At 40.2% G+C, this 16,999-nt stretch overlaps 1 protein-coding gene across 8 annotated transcripts in view; it reads left to right on the forward strand.

Moving 5' to 3' along the window:
* Positions 1-16,999, forward strand: part of PARP8 (poly(ADP-ribose) polymerase family member 8) — a 158,286-nt gene that overhangs the window by 97,441 nt on the left and 43,846 nt on the right. For all 8 annotated transcript variants that reach the window (XM_083576064.1, XM_083576070.1, XM_083576063.1 and 5 more), the window contains 4 exons: positions 6,102-6,162; positions 9,925-10,015; positions 13,795-13,861; positions 14,626-14,751. In XM_083576064.1, the coding sequence (XP_083432190.1) occupies positions 6,102-6,162; positions 9,925-10,015; positions 13,795-13,861; positions 14,626-14,751 (345 nt within the window). The remainder of the gene's footprint in view (positions 1-6,101; positions 6,163-9,924; positions 10,016-13,794; positions 13,862-14,625; positions 14,752-16,999) is intronic.

Below are 16,999 nucleotides of genomic sequence, written 5' to 3' on the forward strand. Positions count from 1 at the left end.
CATTGTGTTTAATTTGCCATTTCATCTTCATGGATTCAGTTCCTAGAGTACTTTACAAGTGACCATTCCTCATCACCGTTTTAGCCTGTCTCTATTTTAGCATAGAATAAAATATAAAAAGTTGTCAGAATTTGAACATGAGCTGTGCATATGTTGCTCTCTCCATTTAGTGAAGCCAAATTAATATTCCTTAGAATTCATTTGTTTCATTCTGCTGAGTGGCATATGAATTGAATTTGTGAATGTATGTTGCAGTTCCTTAGACAATACGACTAAAGGAAAATCTTACTTTCATTACGTGCCGTTTTGAATTAAGTGGAAATTCATTAAGTACAGAGCGTATTGGAAATTAAAGGCCAGACATGGAATGAAGAAGATAATCATTTAATTGCAAGGCTGATAACAGCTATAGTTGGGGAAGTTATGCATACCTTCATAATAAGCTCCCTCAGGCTCCACAGGCTATGAAAGTAAATGTTAACTTCTTATAAAAACGTCAGCGTGCTCAATTTCTTCAGTACCTGCTTCGTTATAATTTCTTCAGTACCTGCTTCGTTATAATTTGTGTGATCTTCTGAGGCCCAATTCATTTAATAACTGGCTGCTTCTGGCTTGCAAAAGGAAAGAAAAAAACCAAACAACCCCAAAACATTTTACATTTCTTCTCTGTGCCACTGTTGAAAGTGCTTACAAGTTCCTTGGTGGTCAAAACATGCTCCTCTGAATTTTCATTCTTTGCATTGTTGGTTATTCTTTGGCCTGCAAGTCCACCTGGCACTTAGGGAATATCTGCAGTTTCCACCAGCCAACCAGCAACTTCACACATTTTCCAACCTGCCACATTTTCTTTAGATGTGTGACCATTACATGACTTGTCATACAGGGTCATGTAAGGCTTAGAGGGTACATCAATCAGAAAGCTAGACATGAACTTTATTGCCTCTCTTCAGCAGTACCAGCAGTAACAGGAATCTCCTGAGTTCCGTCAACATGCAACTCAATCCAGTGCCACCTAGTGGCTAAACCATATAATGACATTATCCACACAGTTGGCCTAAGACATCTTGTGCTAGAAAATCCAAATAGCAAATCTTCAGTGTAGCCTCCCCATACTTGACTGGACAGATGCCATGATATCATTACTGCACTGAATGCTCCACAGTATGTGCAAAGAATCATTGTGGTAGAACTTAGCATTGTTACAATATAATGTATGTATGTGGGATAATGTATGTGACTGGTACCTTGATATACTAACACTTGATGAGTTTTTAGAGATAGCCAGTATCTCTCGCCATCCAACAGGCTATTATTGGGGCTTAATTACCTTATCTGGGATTTTAACTTCTTATTGCTCCTTTTTACATGATCTTTGTACTCCCACCCTGGGATCATGCTGTGATGGAGGTGGGTTAAAAATACTGGGTAGAGATCAGCGTCAGACTATTACAACTGTTCCATCTGGGCATGCAATACAGCTTGCCAGATGGAAATATCCTCCCTCTCCTCCCTATTGTGTGCTGTTTTGAGTGTTCTCCTCACCTCCCCAGAGCCAGTTTTGAGGGGGTATACATGAGAGGAGAGGAGGATAAGCCCCATTGTGCAAGTGGAAGTCCTTGTACAGGGCTTCTGTTGTTTGGGTGCATTAGGTGAATCCCACCCATTGTAAACAAACAAAAGAAATTGAACATGCCCCAGCCATGTACTTAATGAGAATGTGAGTAAACAAACTGTGTCCTGTATATTTATAGAATCATAGAATCATAGAATCATAGAATCATAGAGTTGGAAGAGACCACAAGGGCCATCGAGTCCAACCCCCTGCCAAGCAGGAAACACCATCAGAGCACTTCTGACATATGGTTGTCAAGCCTCTGCTCAAAGACCTCCAAAGAAGGAGACTCCACCACACTCCTTGGCAGCAAATTCCACTGTCGAACAGCTCTTACTGTCAGGAAGTTCTTCCTAATGTTTAGGTGGAATCTTCTTTCTTGTAGTTTGGATCCATTGCTCCGTGTCCGCTTCTCTGGAGCAGCAGAAAACAACCTTTCTCCCTCCTCTATGTGACATCCTTTTAAATATTTGAACATGGCTATCATATCACCCCTTAACCTCCTCTTCTCCAGGCTAAACACGCCCAGCTCCCTTAGCCGTTCCTCATAAGGCATCGTTTCCAGGCCTTTGACCATTTTGGTTGCCCTCCTCTGGACACGTTCCAGTTTGTCAGTGTCCTTCTTGAACTGTGGTGCCCAGAACTGGACACAGTACTCCAGGTGAGGTCTGACCAGAGCAGAATACAGTGGCACTATTACTTCCCTTGATCTAGATGCTATACTCCTATTGATGCAGCCCAGAATTGCATTGGCTTTTTTAGCTGCCGCGTCACACTGTTGGCTCATGTCAAGTTTGTGGTCAACCAAGACTCCTAGATCCTTTTCACATGTACTGCTCTCAAGCCAGGTGTCACCCATCTTGTATTTGTGCCTCTCATTTTTTTTGCCCAAGTGCAATACTTTACATTCCTCCCTGTTAAAATTCATCTTGTTTGTTTTGGCCCAATCTGTCAAGGTCGTTTTGAAGTGTGATCCTGTCCTCTGAGGTGTTAGCCACCCCTCCCAGTTTGGTGTCATCTGCAAATTTGATCAGGATGCCCTTGAGTCCATCATCCAAGTCGTTGATAAAGATGTTGAATAAGACCGGGCCCAAGACAGAACCCTGTGGCACCCCACTAGTCACTCTTCTCCAGGATGAAGAGGAATCATTGATGAGCACCCTTTGGGTTCAGTCAGTCAGCCAGTTACAAATCCACTGAGTGGTAGCATAGTCAAGACCGCATTTTACCAGCTTCTTTACAAGAATATCATGGGGCACCTTGTCAAATGCCTTGCTGAGATCAAGGTAGGCTACATCCACTGCATTCTCTTCATCTACCAGGCTTGTAATTCTGTCAAAAAACGAGATCAGGTTAGTCTGACATGACTTATTTTTCAGAAATCCATGCTGACTATTGGTGATCACAGCATTCCTTTCTAGGTGCTCACAGACTGTTTGCTTAATGATCTGCTCCAGAATCTTCCCTGGTATTGATGTCAGACTGACTGGGCGGTAATTATTTGGGTCCTCTCTTTTCCCCTTTTTGAAAATAGGGACAACATTTGCCCTCCTCCAGTCTGCCGGGACTTCACCTGTTCTCCAGGAATTCTCAAAGATGACTGCCAGTAGTTCTGAGATCACATCTGCCAGTTCTTTTAATACTCTTGGATGCAGTTCATCTGGCCCTGGAGACTTGAATACATCTAAACTAGCCAAGTATTCTTGTACTATCTCCTTAGTTATTCTGGGCTGTGTTTCCTCTGCTGAATCATTTGCTCCAAATTCTTCAGGTCGGGCATTGTTTTCTTTATTGGAAAAGACTGAGGCAAAGAAGGCATAACCTAAGCAAACATGGCAGACCCATAAAAATGTATTCTTAATCTCTTTGCTTTACTCAATAGGTTGTAAGTGTTGCTAAACCAATTTTTAACTGTGTGGTTTTGTCTTAAGGCCCTATCTCTCAACACTCAATGTGTAAAGTATAGCATGGAAGCATAACTGGCACATGCAATCTTGTTGAAGTTCTAGAAGTTCGTGCGTATATTATGCATTGGCGAATTCTGCTCTTACAGCTTGTAGCAGGAAGGCCAGGCAGTCAATGACCTTGATAGCTTTAAGAGGAGAACTTTATAAAGTTCAGGTTTTCTTCCCTCCATATGCATATTGATCAAAATATTTAATATAGATGGGTTGCTCTTGTTCTAAAATACTATTCCAATTTTCTTTTTGAATTTGTGTGTGTGTGTTGATTTATTTATATGCCACAACAACTACCAGACTTTTAGAAGACATCTGAAGGCAGCACTGTTTAGGGAAGCTTTTAATGTTTTATGTATTACAGTATTTTAATATTTTTTTGGAAGCCACCCAGAGTGGCTGGGGAGGCCCGGCTAGATGGGCGGGGTATAAATAAATTAGTAGTAGTAGTAGTAGTAGTAGTAGTATTTGACCAGATGCACCCAAAGTGATGAATGACATATTAATATAGGAGAGACAAGGAAAGCACAGCCAATGCAATCAGTCAATTGAAACAAAATAAAACAGCAAAATCGTCAAATATTCGCCAGTCACACTGGATGTGCATTATTGAATTTCATTCACGCTCATTTTACAGTCACTGTTGGAATAACATCTTCTCTGTATAGCTTACTCAACAAGAGAACAGTCAATTGATTTTGCCCTAATATTTGACGTTACTGCTTTTATTGTATGTTTGTTTTATCATAAATATTTAAGATGTAGTCCAGCGAAATTTAAAACAAAGCGCTTTATTTCAGTGGGAAAGTTCAGTACATTGTTAAACGGCTCAGGTCCGCAATACCTCAAGGACTGCCATTCCCCATATAAACCAACCCAGACACTGCATTAATCAACTTTGGCCCATCTTTGTGTACCTCCTCCATGTGAGGTCTAGAGGATGGCAACACAAGAATGGGCCTTTTCTACAGTGGCTCCCCATTTGTGGAATGCTCTCCCCAGGGACGTTCATCCGGTGCCTTCATTGTATAGTTTTAAGTGCCAGGAGAAAATAGTTCCTCTTCAACCATGCCTTTGACTGATTAATATTTCTGTATCCATTTGACTATTTATTTGTGCTTTTATCTTGTATTTTTATCTACTGAACTGCCCTGAGATCTTTTGATGAAGGGTAGTATATAAATCAATCAATCAGTCAGTCAGTCAGTCAATCAATCAAATCTTATCCACTGAAATCAGTGGATTCTTCCTGAAATGTACCTTGGTGTGTATGCGGTTCTCCCCACCTCCTTTTCTTAATCTTTTTTTTTGCATGATTGAATTGCTTTACATATACTATTTTAGTCATCCTTACAACAGCCATCTGATGTAGTCCAGTACAGTGGTACCTCGGGTTACATACGCTTCAGGTTACATACGCTTCAGGTTACAGACTCCACTAACCCAGAAATAGTGCTTCAGGTTATGAACTTTGCTTCAGGATGAGAACAGAAATCGTGCTCCGGCGGCGCAGCAGCAGCAGGAGGCCCCATTAGCTAAAGTGGTGCTTCAGGTTAAGAACAGTTTCAGGTTAAGTACGGACCTCCGGAACAAATTAAGTACTTAACCCGAGATTCCACTGTATTATGAAGTGGTTGCACTGTGCCTGACCAGGCTTTCCCTTATCGTGTAGAACAATGGTTTTGTTTCCACGAACAGACAAAACAAGTTGAGGTGTACAAAGAACAGAATGGCACATTGTGTATCATCCTGAACCATCCTTTCACAGAGGTGTCCATTTTGTGTGGCTTTTTCCAAAAGTTAATGATTTCAAAATAATGCCTTGGTGGATCGAAAGTCAGTAACATGTGGCAATGCTGCTTCATGACTTCCTCTTTGCTGCATTGCACTAGCTGTGTCTTAGAATGGAAATTATTTTGGCTGTTTTGGATTGCACATTCTTTTCTTCCATTTCATTTTTGTGGCTTAGCATGAAACTACATTTTCACCGTTAAAACCACATCTCCAAACGTGAGCTAAAATGCCACTCATTTCCCAAAGGCTTCCTGTTGGAGGTTATCCTGCCACAATCTCCTCCAACTTCTTTATGCTGAAGACACAAGAAGCTGTTGTCTACCAGATCAGACTATACATATGTCCATCCAGCTCACTACTATAATGTCTGCCGTGGCTGTTAGTATCTCTCTGGGGTATGAGGCAAGATATATATCTCTTCACTTGCTACCTGAGCTTTTTATCCAGAGATACTGGAGACTGTACATAATATCTGCTGTGTGCAGATTATCAGCTCTGCTACTGAGGTATGGTCTCAGCAAAAGCCACCCAGAGGTGACATTGGAACCATTTTGGTGCGGGTGCAACAGAACCTATTCAATACTGCACGAAATCCCATTTTTATGCTAGAGGAAACCGGGTTATATATACGGTTGACTGTCTTCTAGTTTTATATTCTTCAGTCTGCTGATAGGATATCTCTTTCTTATGGTCACGAGTATCAAAGTTAGTTGTAACATGCTGTTCTTTCCTTTCAGGGAATATGGAGCCATTGATGATGTAGACATTGATCTGCATATTGATGTTAGCTTTCTTGATGTAAGTAATTAAACCATATGGTAATATAGCAACCATTAATACATAACTGCCTTTGTTTTTCATCAAGATGTGTAGTCAGCCACACACTGGCACATCACTTTTTTTTACCACCAGAAGCTTCCGTTGCATGAGTCTGTTTTCAGTGGAAACATTGTTGTGATAGGTTCCATGCAACTCTTAAATATTTGGTGTAGTTGTAGACATTTATGTCATGATGACTTAAAATGATACTGCTTTCTCCATTAATAGCAAAAGTTTACAGCAGGAGACAAGGGACCTGGTGTCACAGTCCTCTGCAATAGTTCTTTATGTTAAGTTTTGGTTTGCCGTGTTTGCAAAAAAGTGTGTAAAGTTTAGGAAAGACAGGAAAGACATCCCATGGGCCCTACTGCATATCCTCTGGCCATTTACTCCATGGACGGACGGTTTTTGGTCCAAAAGTGCCTTTTTGAATGGCATGTGTCATCCACAGAAGTGGCCTACTGCACACTAGGGTAGAGCATGCCGATTTAGGAGGTAAACCTTAATTTTTGCAAATTCCTTCAGTGAGGGTTCTTAAAAATATGTTTTTGGGTGTGAGGAATTCAAATCTGCTATTATTTTTGTGATCGGACAACATTGACCTTGGTAGGTTTGCATTTGATTAAGCACATAAACTGCTTTTGGAAAACCAAAGAATTTTAATTTTACATTTTGAACATGTCAGGTAATTAATAATAATAATAATAATAATAATAATAATAATAATAATAATAATAATAATATACAACTGCAAGTACTTGGCAATCATTTTTAGTGATTTCTATGCAATTTTACGCACATTTTCCTTACCAAGCAAAACTAAATTATATTAATTTAACCAAAATATCTTTTGAATTCCCAAATCATGTTACAACTTTTCAGAACCCCTCATTTTGGGAATTTGAAAGTTGAAAAATTCAACATGCCTTAACACTAGTGTTGCATGAGAAAATTTTGCCCAAGACCTTGTACACAAAGGAGCACGAGAACTGTGAGAGGACCTATCTTTTGTAGCACTGTGTGAACTCTTATCAAACAGTGCTAGTGTTTGTTTTCCTTCCACACCCAGAGGGAACAGATTCTCAATGATAGGGAGGAGTTGTGTTCATCTCCATCTTGGATTACTATCTGAACTGAAGAAGAATTTGGTGGCGTGCGTGTGGCAATGCTTGGCTCTTATAGGAAGATGATGAGTTGCCAAGATTTGTTATCCAAGCCAAGAAATGCAAAGTTCAGCCCAAAATCTCTATGAAAGAAAGCACTATTTTGTTTTTGTTTTTTATAAGATATTTATTAGGGTTTTACAAAAAGCAGAAAATTACAGAATAAAAAGAAAACAAGGAAAAAAAAGAAAAAATACAAAAAATACAAAAATACATAATAAAAAAAGAAAATACAAAATACAAAAAAGAAATAAGTAGAAAAAGTTGAAAACAAATCCATTTTTTTCATATCTTTAAGCTCGTTTGCTTGTTTCCTTGACCTCCTCACACCTCCCCTTTTTGTATTCCCATTTAGATAATCAAATCAGCAAATCCTTACCCTCTTTCATTTATCTTAACTCTGTATCTTAACATATTATAACTATATATTTTCATCCATTATCAGTCCATTTTTACATAATCTTATTGGCCTTGTTGCTAATGCCACTTAATTTCAATCCAACATCATTTTAACATTCATTAATTTTACAATATTTCTGCAGATAGTCTTTAAATTTCTTCCAATCTTCTTCCACCGACTCTTCTCCCTGGTCTCGGATTCTGCCAGTCATTTCCGCCAGTTCCATATAGTCCATCACCTTCATCTGCCACTCTTCCAGGGTGGGTAAATCTTGTGTCTTCCAATACTTTGCAATAAGTATTCTTGCTGCTGTTGTAGCATACATAAAAAAAGTTCTATCCTTCTTTGGCACCAATTGGCCGACTATGCCCAGGAGAAAGGCCTCTGGTTTCTTCAGGAAGGTATATTTAAATACCTTTTTCATTTCATTATAGATCATCTCCCAGAAAGCCTTAATCTTTGGGCACGTCCACCAAAGGTGAAAGAATGTACCTTCGTTTTCTTTACATTTCCAACATTTATTATCGGGCAAATGATAGATTTTTGCAAGCTTGACTGGTGTCATGTACCACCTATATATCATTTTCATAATATTCTCTCTTAGGGCATTACATGCCGTAAATTTCATACCTGTGGTCCACAACTGTTCCCAGTCAGCAAACATAATGTTATGTCCAACATCTTGTGCCCATTTAATCATAGCAGATTTAACCGTTTCATCCTGAGTATTCCATTTCAACAGCAAGTTATACATTCTTGAAAGTATCTTAGTTTTGGGATCTAACAGTTCTGTTTCCAATTTTGATTTCCCCCCCCCGGAAGCCATTTTTTTTTGTCCAAATTGTAAGCCTCCCTTATTTGATAATAGTGAAGCCAGTCTCGCACTTTATCTTTTAATTTCTCAAAACTCTGCAATTTCAATCTGTCTCCTTCTTGCTCCAAAATTTCCCAATATTTCGGCCATTTGGCCTCCATATTGAGCTTTTTCTGAGCCTTCGCTTCCATCGGTGACAACCACCTTGGGGTTTTATTTTCAAGTAGGTCCTTATATCTTGTCCAGACATTAAACAATGCTTTCCTGACAATATGGTGAAAGAAAGCACTATTTTGTTTTAAATGTAGTGGAATAAATTTTAGCATTTCTTCATTTAAAACCATTTTCGACCTTTTCCATGACTGCAAAACCCCAAAGGTTTGCTCAGTCGGCTTTTAATGCCTGGGATGTTTAGTTCAAATTTATCGGTATAGAGATCATAGCTTTGACCAATAAATCAGGAATTGGATTCTAATCATCTTTTTATGTAACTTTGACTGTGTTCAGAATTAACATTTTTGATGTGGCTTGTAGATGGCAATCTCTCATGATTCAAATGGTTTGCAAGATCTTTGTCCATTATCATATTTAACAGCTGTACCATATAGGAATGTATGTTCCTTCAACAGTTCTCATGCTTGAAGAAGAACTTTTATTTTAAATGTAGATATTTCATGGAGGAAATTCAGGGCAATTTATGGGAAAAAACAGCCCATTTTGTTATAACTTACACCTCGCTAAGTAAAAGCTGTTAACCATAGACTATAGTTTAATGAATCCATCCTAGTTCTGACTCTGAAACTGAAATATATTTGATATATATATATATCCAGAAGTAATGGGATGAATTTATTTGGACAAAGGCAACCATCCTATACTCACAAGGAGTAAGCCACTGTGGGGTAAGTTGGACTGACTTCAAGTAAATCTGTATAGAATCAGGTTGCATGTGACTGAAGATGGAAACCATAGTGCGTAGATGCCTGCATAGCACATCCCTCGCTCCCCATTCTGGGGGAATAAAACAAGAAGACTAACTTTTGTACAGCTTCATTTCTGCAAACCTATGGGATAAAATGATGCCCATGGCAGAGATTTGTATAGGTACCACGGGAAGGGGAAAGTTCCATATTCTTTTCATTTGTGAATCCCATTTCTGTCAAAATCCAGTTCATGCTTTATTACTAACCTCTTTCCAGTTACTTTTATCAAGTAGAAGCTGATAGAACTCATGCCTTGGCAAATCAATCTAGACAGCAACTTAGGCCAGCACATTCATTTCCTTTGCCAGCCCTGGAAGCGAGAATGGCGGAATTTGAACCTGATGATAATGGCTAATGGATTCTGTTGTGCTCTTGATTCAGGAAGAGATTGCAGTGGCATGGGACGTGATCCGCACAGAGCCTATAATTGTGCGGTTGCACTGTTCACTCACGCAATATCTAAATGGCCCCGGTAAGTCGCTTTTGTTGTTCCTTTTTCCTATGTGATGCGTTTGTAGGGAGTCCTGCACATGGCGCCCATGATGATTTTTCTCCACCAAGCAATTACGAGACTCGATTGTAGTGCATAATTATATTCTCAAGAAGAGAGTATTGGCTTCTGAAGGGCTGTTTAATTTTAGCAGACAGAGACATAGCAATAATCAATGGGTGGCTGTTAATACTACAGAAATTCAATTATTAAATCTGTGTGGGCGATTATCAGTCAGAATGGATTGCTAATGAAGTAGAGTGATGGACTCTCAATCAGGTTAGGATTCCTGATCCTTCTTAAGATTTAACTTTGCAACTTCCTACACTTAGCAAACCCACAACCCTTTTGCATTTGTTTACCTCCTGAAGAACCGTGGTGCCTTGCAGAGAATTCTGGGACACAAATCTGTGGCAGCTTTCCATTCACACAGGGCTGCAGTGAGGGCAAACCAACCCACCCTTTCCGTGGCTACAAATTGCACTGGAAGATCAGTATAGGCTGGCAATCTGTCTTTCCCCCCACTGTGGTGATCTCATTGAGGAAGCTCTGATAACCTTGCAGGAAACTCGAGGGTTTTGTGGGAAATGGTTTGAAAGTCAGAAGATATTATGAAGAATGCATGCCTACTGCTGAAAACTTCAGCCAGTTTCTTCCTTTCCTTTTCTGTGTATCACGTAATGCTCCAAAGGCTGTGATGCTACATCACTGGGCTTCAAGTTTCCCCTTTTCTAGAAAAAGAGGTGCCAGAATACACCACGAACACCTCCTTTATTCTCTTATAATGGTAATGGTGCCCACCTGAGAAGTGCCAGAACTGAGTTCTGGTGAGTTCTGGCTGAAAAGAAAAGCCCTGAGACACACAGAAGACCCACTGAGAGAGAAAAATTCAGTTCCCTACAAGCAATAACATGTATCGCTAAGATTTCACTGTAAGCCTTAAACCAAGCTGTGTTATGATTTTTCTATGCATAGAAAATTCATTATAGCAACAGTCATAGGGGACCAGCCTTTACTCAGTTTTTAAAAACTTTGAAATGAACTTCTGATAAGCTGTTATGTCACCAACACAATTATTTGATAAGCTGTTCATTCACTCGCACAATTAATTTCATCACTTGACAAAACTATTCTTTCTTTATGAGTATTTCTTTTTGCACTCTCTTGTCTAAGCATCACCATTAACACTAATTCAGAGCAATTGTTGAGGTAGCATCCTTTTGAAAATTAAGCAAGAAGTGTTTGGGGTTTTTTAATCAAGTGGTAGATGAACACTTATTATCTTTGTACTAACGACCGTCTTTCAATAGTTGTTTACTTTTTCACATTTGTGAAAGAACTCAGCCGTCTCCTTGTTATAGCAATCTGTGCCCCGTTTATATTTTTGAGTTGACCCGTGAGGTCATTTTCTCCAAGCCGTATCTGTGACATCATCTGGGGTTGGGGTTAAATCCTGCATTGGCTGTGCACTTCTGTCACCAGTCCAAAACAGCCAAAAGAAAAGGATTTCAACACCTACCCACTCGTCACTTGTATCAATGGGTGCATTCAGACGTGAGGAATATTGTGTTGGTTTTCCTGCTAATAATGCTGGCACTTCTGTCCTGTTCTCTGATGTTCCTGTCACATTACAGTATCGGTTGTCTTATGGAACTTTCAGACCAATATACCGCCATGCCACACTAAATTTCATTTGTGCCAGGGAACCATTGGACAATGCCACTACTCCCCACCCTTTCTGCTGATCTATTGCCCCAAATTTTGTCATTTTACCCCTGCAGTTTTCTAGGTTAATGCACTATATTCTGGAAGTGGCTTTCACACTCTATGAAAGGTCAAATACAATCCTGGAATTAACAGGGAAATGGAATAAACTGCTGTGTGAATGCAGCCAATTTTTATCCACACCAAGTGCCTTGCTTTGTAAATTATACATTACCTTTCCATACTTTTGTCTCCCTTTCTGTTCTCTCTGCTCCCATCCCTCTTGTGTCTCACCAGTACTTACATTAAAAGCCTTCAGGTGATGTTTCTCCTGGAAGCAGGAGAAGTTCTCTCTCCACAGCCAAGTAGTGACTCAAATAATATTGCACGTGTCCAAAGACAGACCTGTCCAATAGTCTCATGAAAATCCTATGCAGCCAAGCACTCCAGTTGATGGGTGTTGTAACTTGCAGGCTACACCGCTCTTGGCTTTATATCCTTGTTTAACTTCTTGCCTGAGCTAGTTTTCTGTTCTGCAGACTGCAAACGCTTTCTCTTTATTTCGTTGATCCTAACAATGGTACTGCCCTTCTGTGGATTTTGGATCGCATCCAGCAGTGAAGCAGTCACAGTCAGTGGCAGGGCAGCCAGATCAACACCTGCCTTTCTTGCCCTTGCAAGAAATTAATGTAGCAATAATCTGTAACCTTTCACAAGCTGAAAGCCATGGTCGCAAGCCTTGATGGCGCAGCTGAGTGCAAATAGCACTTGAACCCTATGGAATAAAAATGCCACGCTAATGCATGTGTAGAGGTTGGGAATCTGATTTAACATACAAGTATAATAAAGCTGCTCCTGCTGTAGCTAATGCCAGTTTCCTAAAAGCGGATGAGTCCTGCTCCACATTACATAAGGTGCAAATATTCGCCCTCTTTCCTCAGCTGGTTTCTTAAGAAGTAATAACCTATTTAAGATTTTTCCTCTGCTCCTCTTTGAGCCCTCTTGAAAATCCAGGGATTCTGACAACACTATTGCTGGACTGCCATGGCCTCCTCTTTTCTGCAATTCATCTGGTAATTTCCCAGATTTTGTTTTGTTTTGCTTTGCTTTTCAGAAAGCCTGATCCTCCATCATCCCTGCCCTTTCTCTAAGGGTACTTTTCACCCATCTTGGATTTTTTTTTTGAAGTTGTTGACCAATTGGGAGAGTTTAGAGTATGAACATCCCTATTTCAGAACTGACAGGCAAATTATAAACTAGGCCCATGTCTCTCTGAAGTTTTGTGTTCTGATCACAATTTGGTGGGCTTAAGAGCCCTTCCCAGTACCACAGAAATCCCTTTCCATCTTCAAATAGCCTGGTGAAGAGAGTGGCCCTGGGAAGGGCAGCTGATGCTTTGTGGGCATGAAGACCTGTGGAAATTGTCATTTCCCAGGGCTCCTAAGGAAAATATCTTGTTATGTCCAGGTTGGTGTTTCTGCAGCATCCAAATGTCTGGCCAAAACCACCACAGCAGTCTTTCTGATTGACTCCAGTACTGCTGAGTAGGTTTTACAGAAAGGGAATCTGAGTGGGGGAATGTGCTGGGGGTTGGAGGCAAGAAGCCTCCAGCTGTGTTGTGTTTTTGAGAATGTGACATAACCTGAAGCGTTGCATGGGCCCAAGATTGAAACAAGCTAATTCAGAGCCTATCTCAACAGAGTCCAAATCCCTTGCTTTTAGCAATGCCATTCCAAATTGAACCCAGTTAAGCTTACTCATGGCTATCCCTGATGCTGTCTGCCATGGCCTCTGCTAGACATCATAGCCTCTACCAACACAGAACCTGTGGGGAAGGTCCTTTCCATTGATATGCAAGAAACTCACAATCTTCCACGAGTCTCAGTGTCCCAAAACCTTTTCTCTGTTCAGCGCTTCTACAGTCTTGTGAACTTTGCTTGTACACAATTTTCATCAGATATAATGGGGACTGGGCTCTAATACTCCACTATAGTAATGGTAGGCTTTGGAATATGTGAGCTTCTCTCAATTTTTCAACGATATCTTCTGTCCTACAGTGCCCACCGTTGATGTATTTCAGATCTCTACTAAGGAAAGATTTGGACTGGGGCATCAGCTGAAGAAGTGAGTTCTGCTAAAAAAAAATCCCATATTGTGTGTGTTTTTGTTGCAACGTATTGTGTCTAGCTGCATTTGGACTGATGCAGTCTGAATTAATAACAGCATTGCCATGGGCACCTGTTTTCCAAGGATCCAAAAAAAGACAGATCAAGGTCTATCATGTCATACCTTTATTGATGTAGTCCAGGCTTCCTCAATCTGGCTCATTCCAGATGTTGTTGTTGCACCCAGCTAACATGATCAATGGTCAGGGATGATGGAAATTGTAGTGCAACAGTATCTGGAACACAACCAGTTGAGGAAAGCAGAGTGTAGATATTCCTTCACACATTGCAGCAGGGGTGGCTATCAAGTAACGCTTCCAGATGTTGTTGGATTCCACCTCCCATCAGCTTATTCAGTAGTCAGGGAGGATGGGAGTTGTGGTCCAACCACAGCTGGAGTGCCACAGGTTCCCCATCTCTGCATTACAGGGTTGTCATTGGTTGTACAACAGTAGCCGATCCCAGCTGGAGAAGCTGGCTGGAAGCCACACCCTGCCTCAAGGCTGATACAACTAAAAAACTTTTCGTAGCTTCATCACTTCTCTCAATGGCATGTTTAAGGATGGCTATCTCTATATATGTCTTGTATGTAAGAAACATCCAGTGAGCTAAATTAGAAAGGGCAAATCTTCAGGGTTAGATTGGGGAAAAGGGACCCTTTTGAGTCTTATGTATGTGTGCAGATGCACATCAAAGATTTGTCTCTGTGTTTTCAACTTTCAGAATCATGCAAACGTTTGTCACGCAACAATGGAAAAATGGCAAAGAGAAATCAAACAGTACGCACAACAAAAAAATGTCAGAGAAGAAGGTGAAGTCTCCTCTGCACATCTTTTCTACACTGCGCAGGTAGGCACAAGTGATCATGGAGCAGCACGGTGCTATCCTACTAGAAGATTGAATAAAGTCTTTCAGGTTCCTTAAGAGAGAGGTTCATTCAGATCATTGCAAACATACTTTCCATGTATGAGGGGACCACAATGTCATACCAGTGAGACCCTCTCCCCTAATTCTTGATGTGTGCATCTGACCAAGCCCCTACTAGCTGTGCGTTTGGCAGCAATGCAATTTGGGCAAGGCCATTTTCACATTTTGATGTTCCTGTGAAGGGGTCCCCCATGCGAGGGAGAATCCTGGGCTAATCAGGATTCCTGCTAGATTTTGTGTATACAATACTTCAGTGCCCTACTGAGCAGGAGGTGGGGCAAATCACATAAACTGAGTTCAGAAGGTTGTGGTTTTCTCAGACTTTTCACACAATAAGTTCTTTAGGTCCCCATTGCACAATCTCTTTCATCCCACTTCCTGTAAGGGCTTCAGCTGTGCCTTGTTGAGTTCTATTAACAGCAACCATTGAGGGGGTGAACACTGCAGAGTGCAAAAATGCTAAATATGATTTTCAGCTCCTGCTGCTAAGTGCCTACCATAAGGAGTGCTGCAGATCTGCTTGACCAGCTCTGGGGGGAAAGTCACACAGGTGTGATATAATAATTAAGGCTTTACACTCCATAATTATATATATATATATATATATATATATATATATATATATATATATATATATATATATATATATTGTGTATAAAACAGAGAACAATTATAACAACAAAAATTGAAATACGAGAAACAAAACCTTAAAATAGGCATGTAGAATGAGTAGTTTCACATGAGTTAAAATAACAAAAGTCCAAGTAAAGACTTTCAACGGTATCAGATTATCAAGTATAGTTCCAGATTTGCCAGGCTTGTGACGCGGGTTGTCTTGAATATGATGATTCCACAGTATATGTCATAAAGAAGTGCCAAATCATATAAGAAAATGTCTGGAGGTCCTTATTGCAATTTCAAATTATATGTCATCTTCTCCATTAGATTATTTGCATTATTGTGTTAAGTGCCTTGTTCACTGTCTTGTGGGTGATTTGAATGACTCAGATCTTAACATGTTTTCTGCTGGTGGAATCATCCCTTGAGCAGAGTTGGATTGCTCCTACTAGTGGGAGAGATAACATACATCAATTCCCTCTTTCTCCACAGCACTTTCTATACCCCCTGCAAATCTATTTCTGGTGGCTTCCAAAGATTCTCCAGAGCAGGAACAGTTCAGCTGGCTTAAGGGACTAAGGGGGATTCCAAAAAAATTGTCATCCCAAATTTTGCAGGTGGAATCCACTGTTAGGTCTCAATTCCATCACCCATGCATGAGAAGAACCCTTCTGTACATGGGTACCTAGTTGAAATCGATGCCATTATTTCTTTAGCATACCTTAGAAAGGATGGGAGGGAGATTGGCTTACATCAGTTCACCAACCTGTTGCTCTCCAGATGTTTTCAACTACAACTCCCATCAGCCCCTGCCAGGTTGGCAAAGGCTGGGCTAAATTATTTAATAAATTAACTAGTTAGATTCAAAGGTTGGCATTAATTGATTAAATATTTTTGGTGGACTAAAAAGCTGTCTGTGATTAATTAAGCAACATAGCTTCTTTCAAAGATACTGTTTTTAATTTTGGTAGATATACCAAAAGCTGCAGAAGACAATTGTCTCTGAACGCTCTCAAGCACATGATGATGGCCAACCATTCTGTATAGTTTATTTGTCCTTAGTACAGTATCTAATTATGAGAAACATTGGCTAGTTTACTCAGCGTAGATTCATTGAAATTAATGAGTCTAACTTATTCAAGCTCATTAATTTCAGCGGTTTTACTCTGAGTAAAACTTAGTTGAATACCACGCGTACTATCTCCCTCTAATTTCAGCAATTTCATTTGGTTAACCTGTAAACCAGTGGTGGCCAAACTCGGCCCTCCAGTTGTTTTGGGACTACAATTCCCATCATCCCTGACCACTGGTTCTGTTAGCTAGGGATGATGCGAGTTGCAGTCTCAAAACATCTGGAGGGCCGAGTTTGGACACCACTGCTGTAAACCAACCTTCTATGAATTTGTCGATATTTTCTTAAAGCTATGTAAGCTACTAGTCCTTACCACATTCTGTGAAACTGAATTTCACAATTTAGTCAGGCGTTGTGTGAAGAAGTGTTGGGGTTCTGCCTCTCCTGAAGCTTCATTTAAGAGCAGATGTTATCCAGTAA

Source organism: Podarcis filfolensis, assembly GCF_964270895.1.
Source record: "Podarcis filfolensis genome assembly, chromosome: 11".
Classification (NCBI taxonomy): domain Eukaryota; kingdom Metazoa; phylum Chordata; class Lepidosauria; order Squamata; family Lacertidae; genus Podarcis; species Podarcis filfolensis.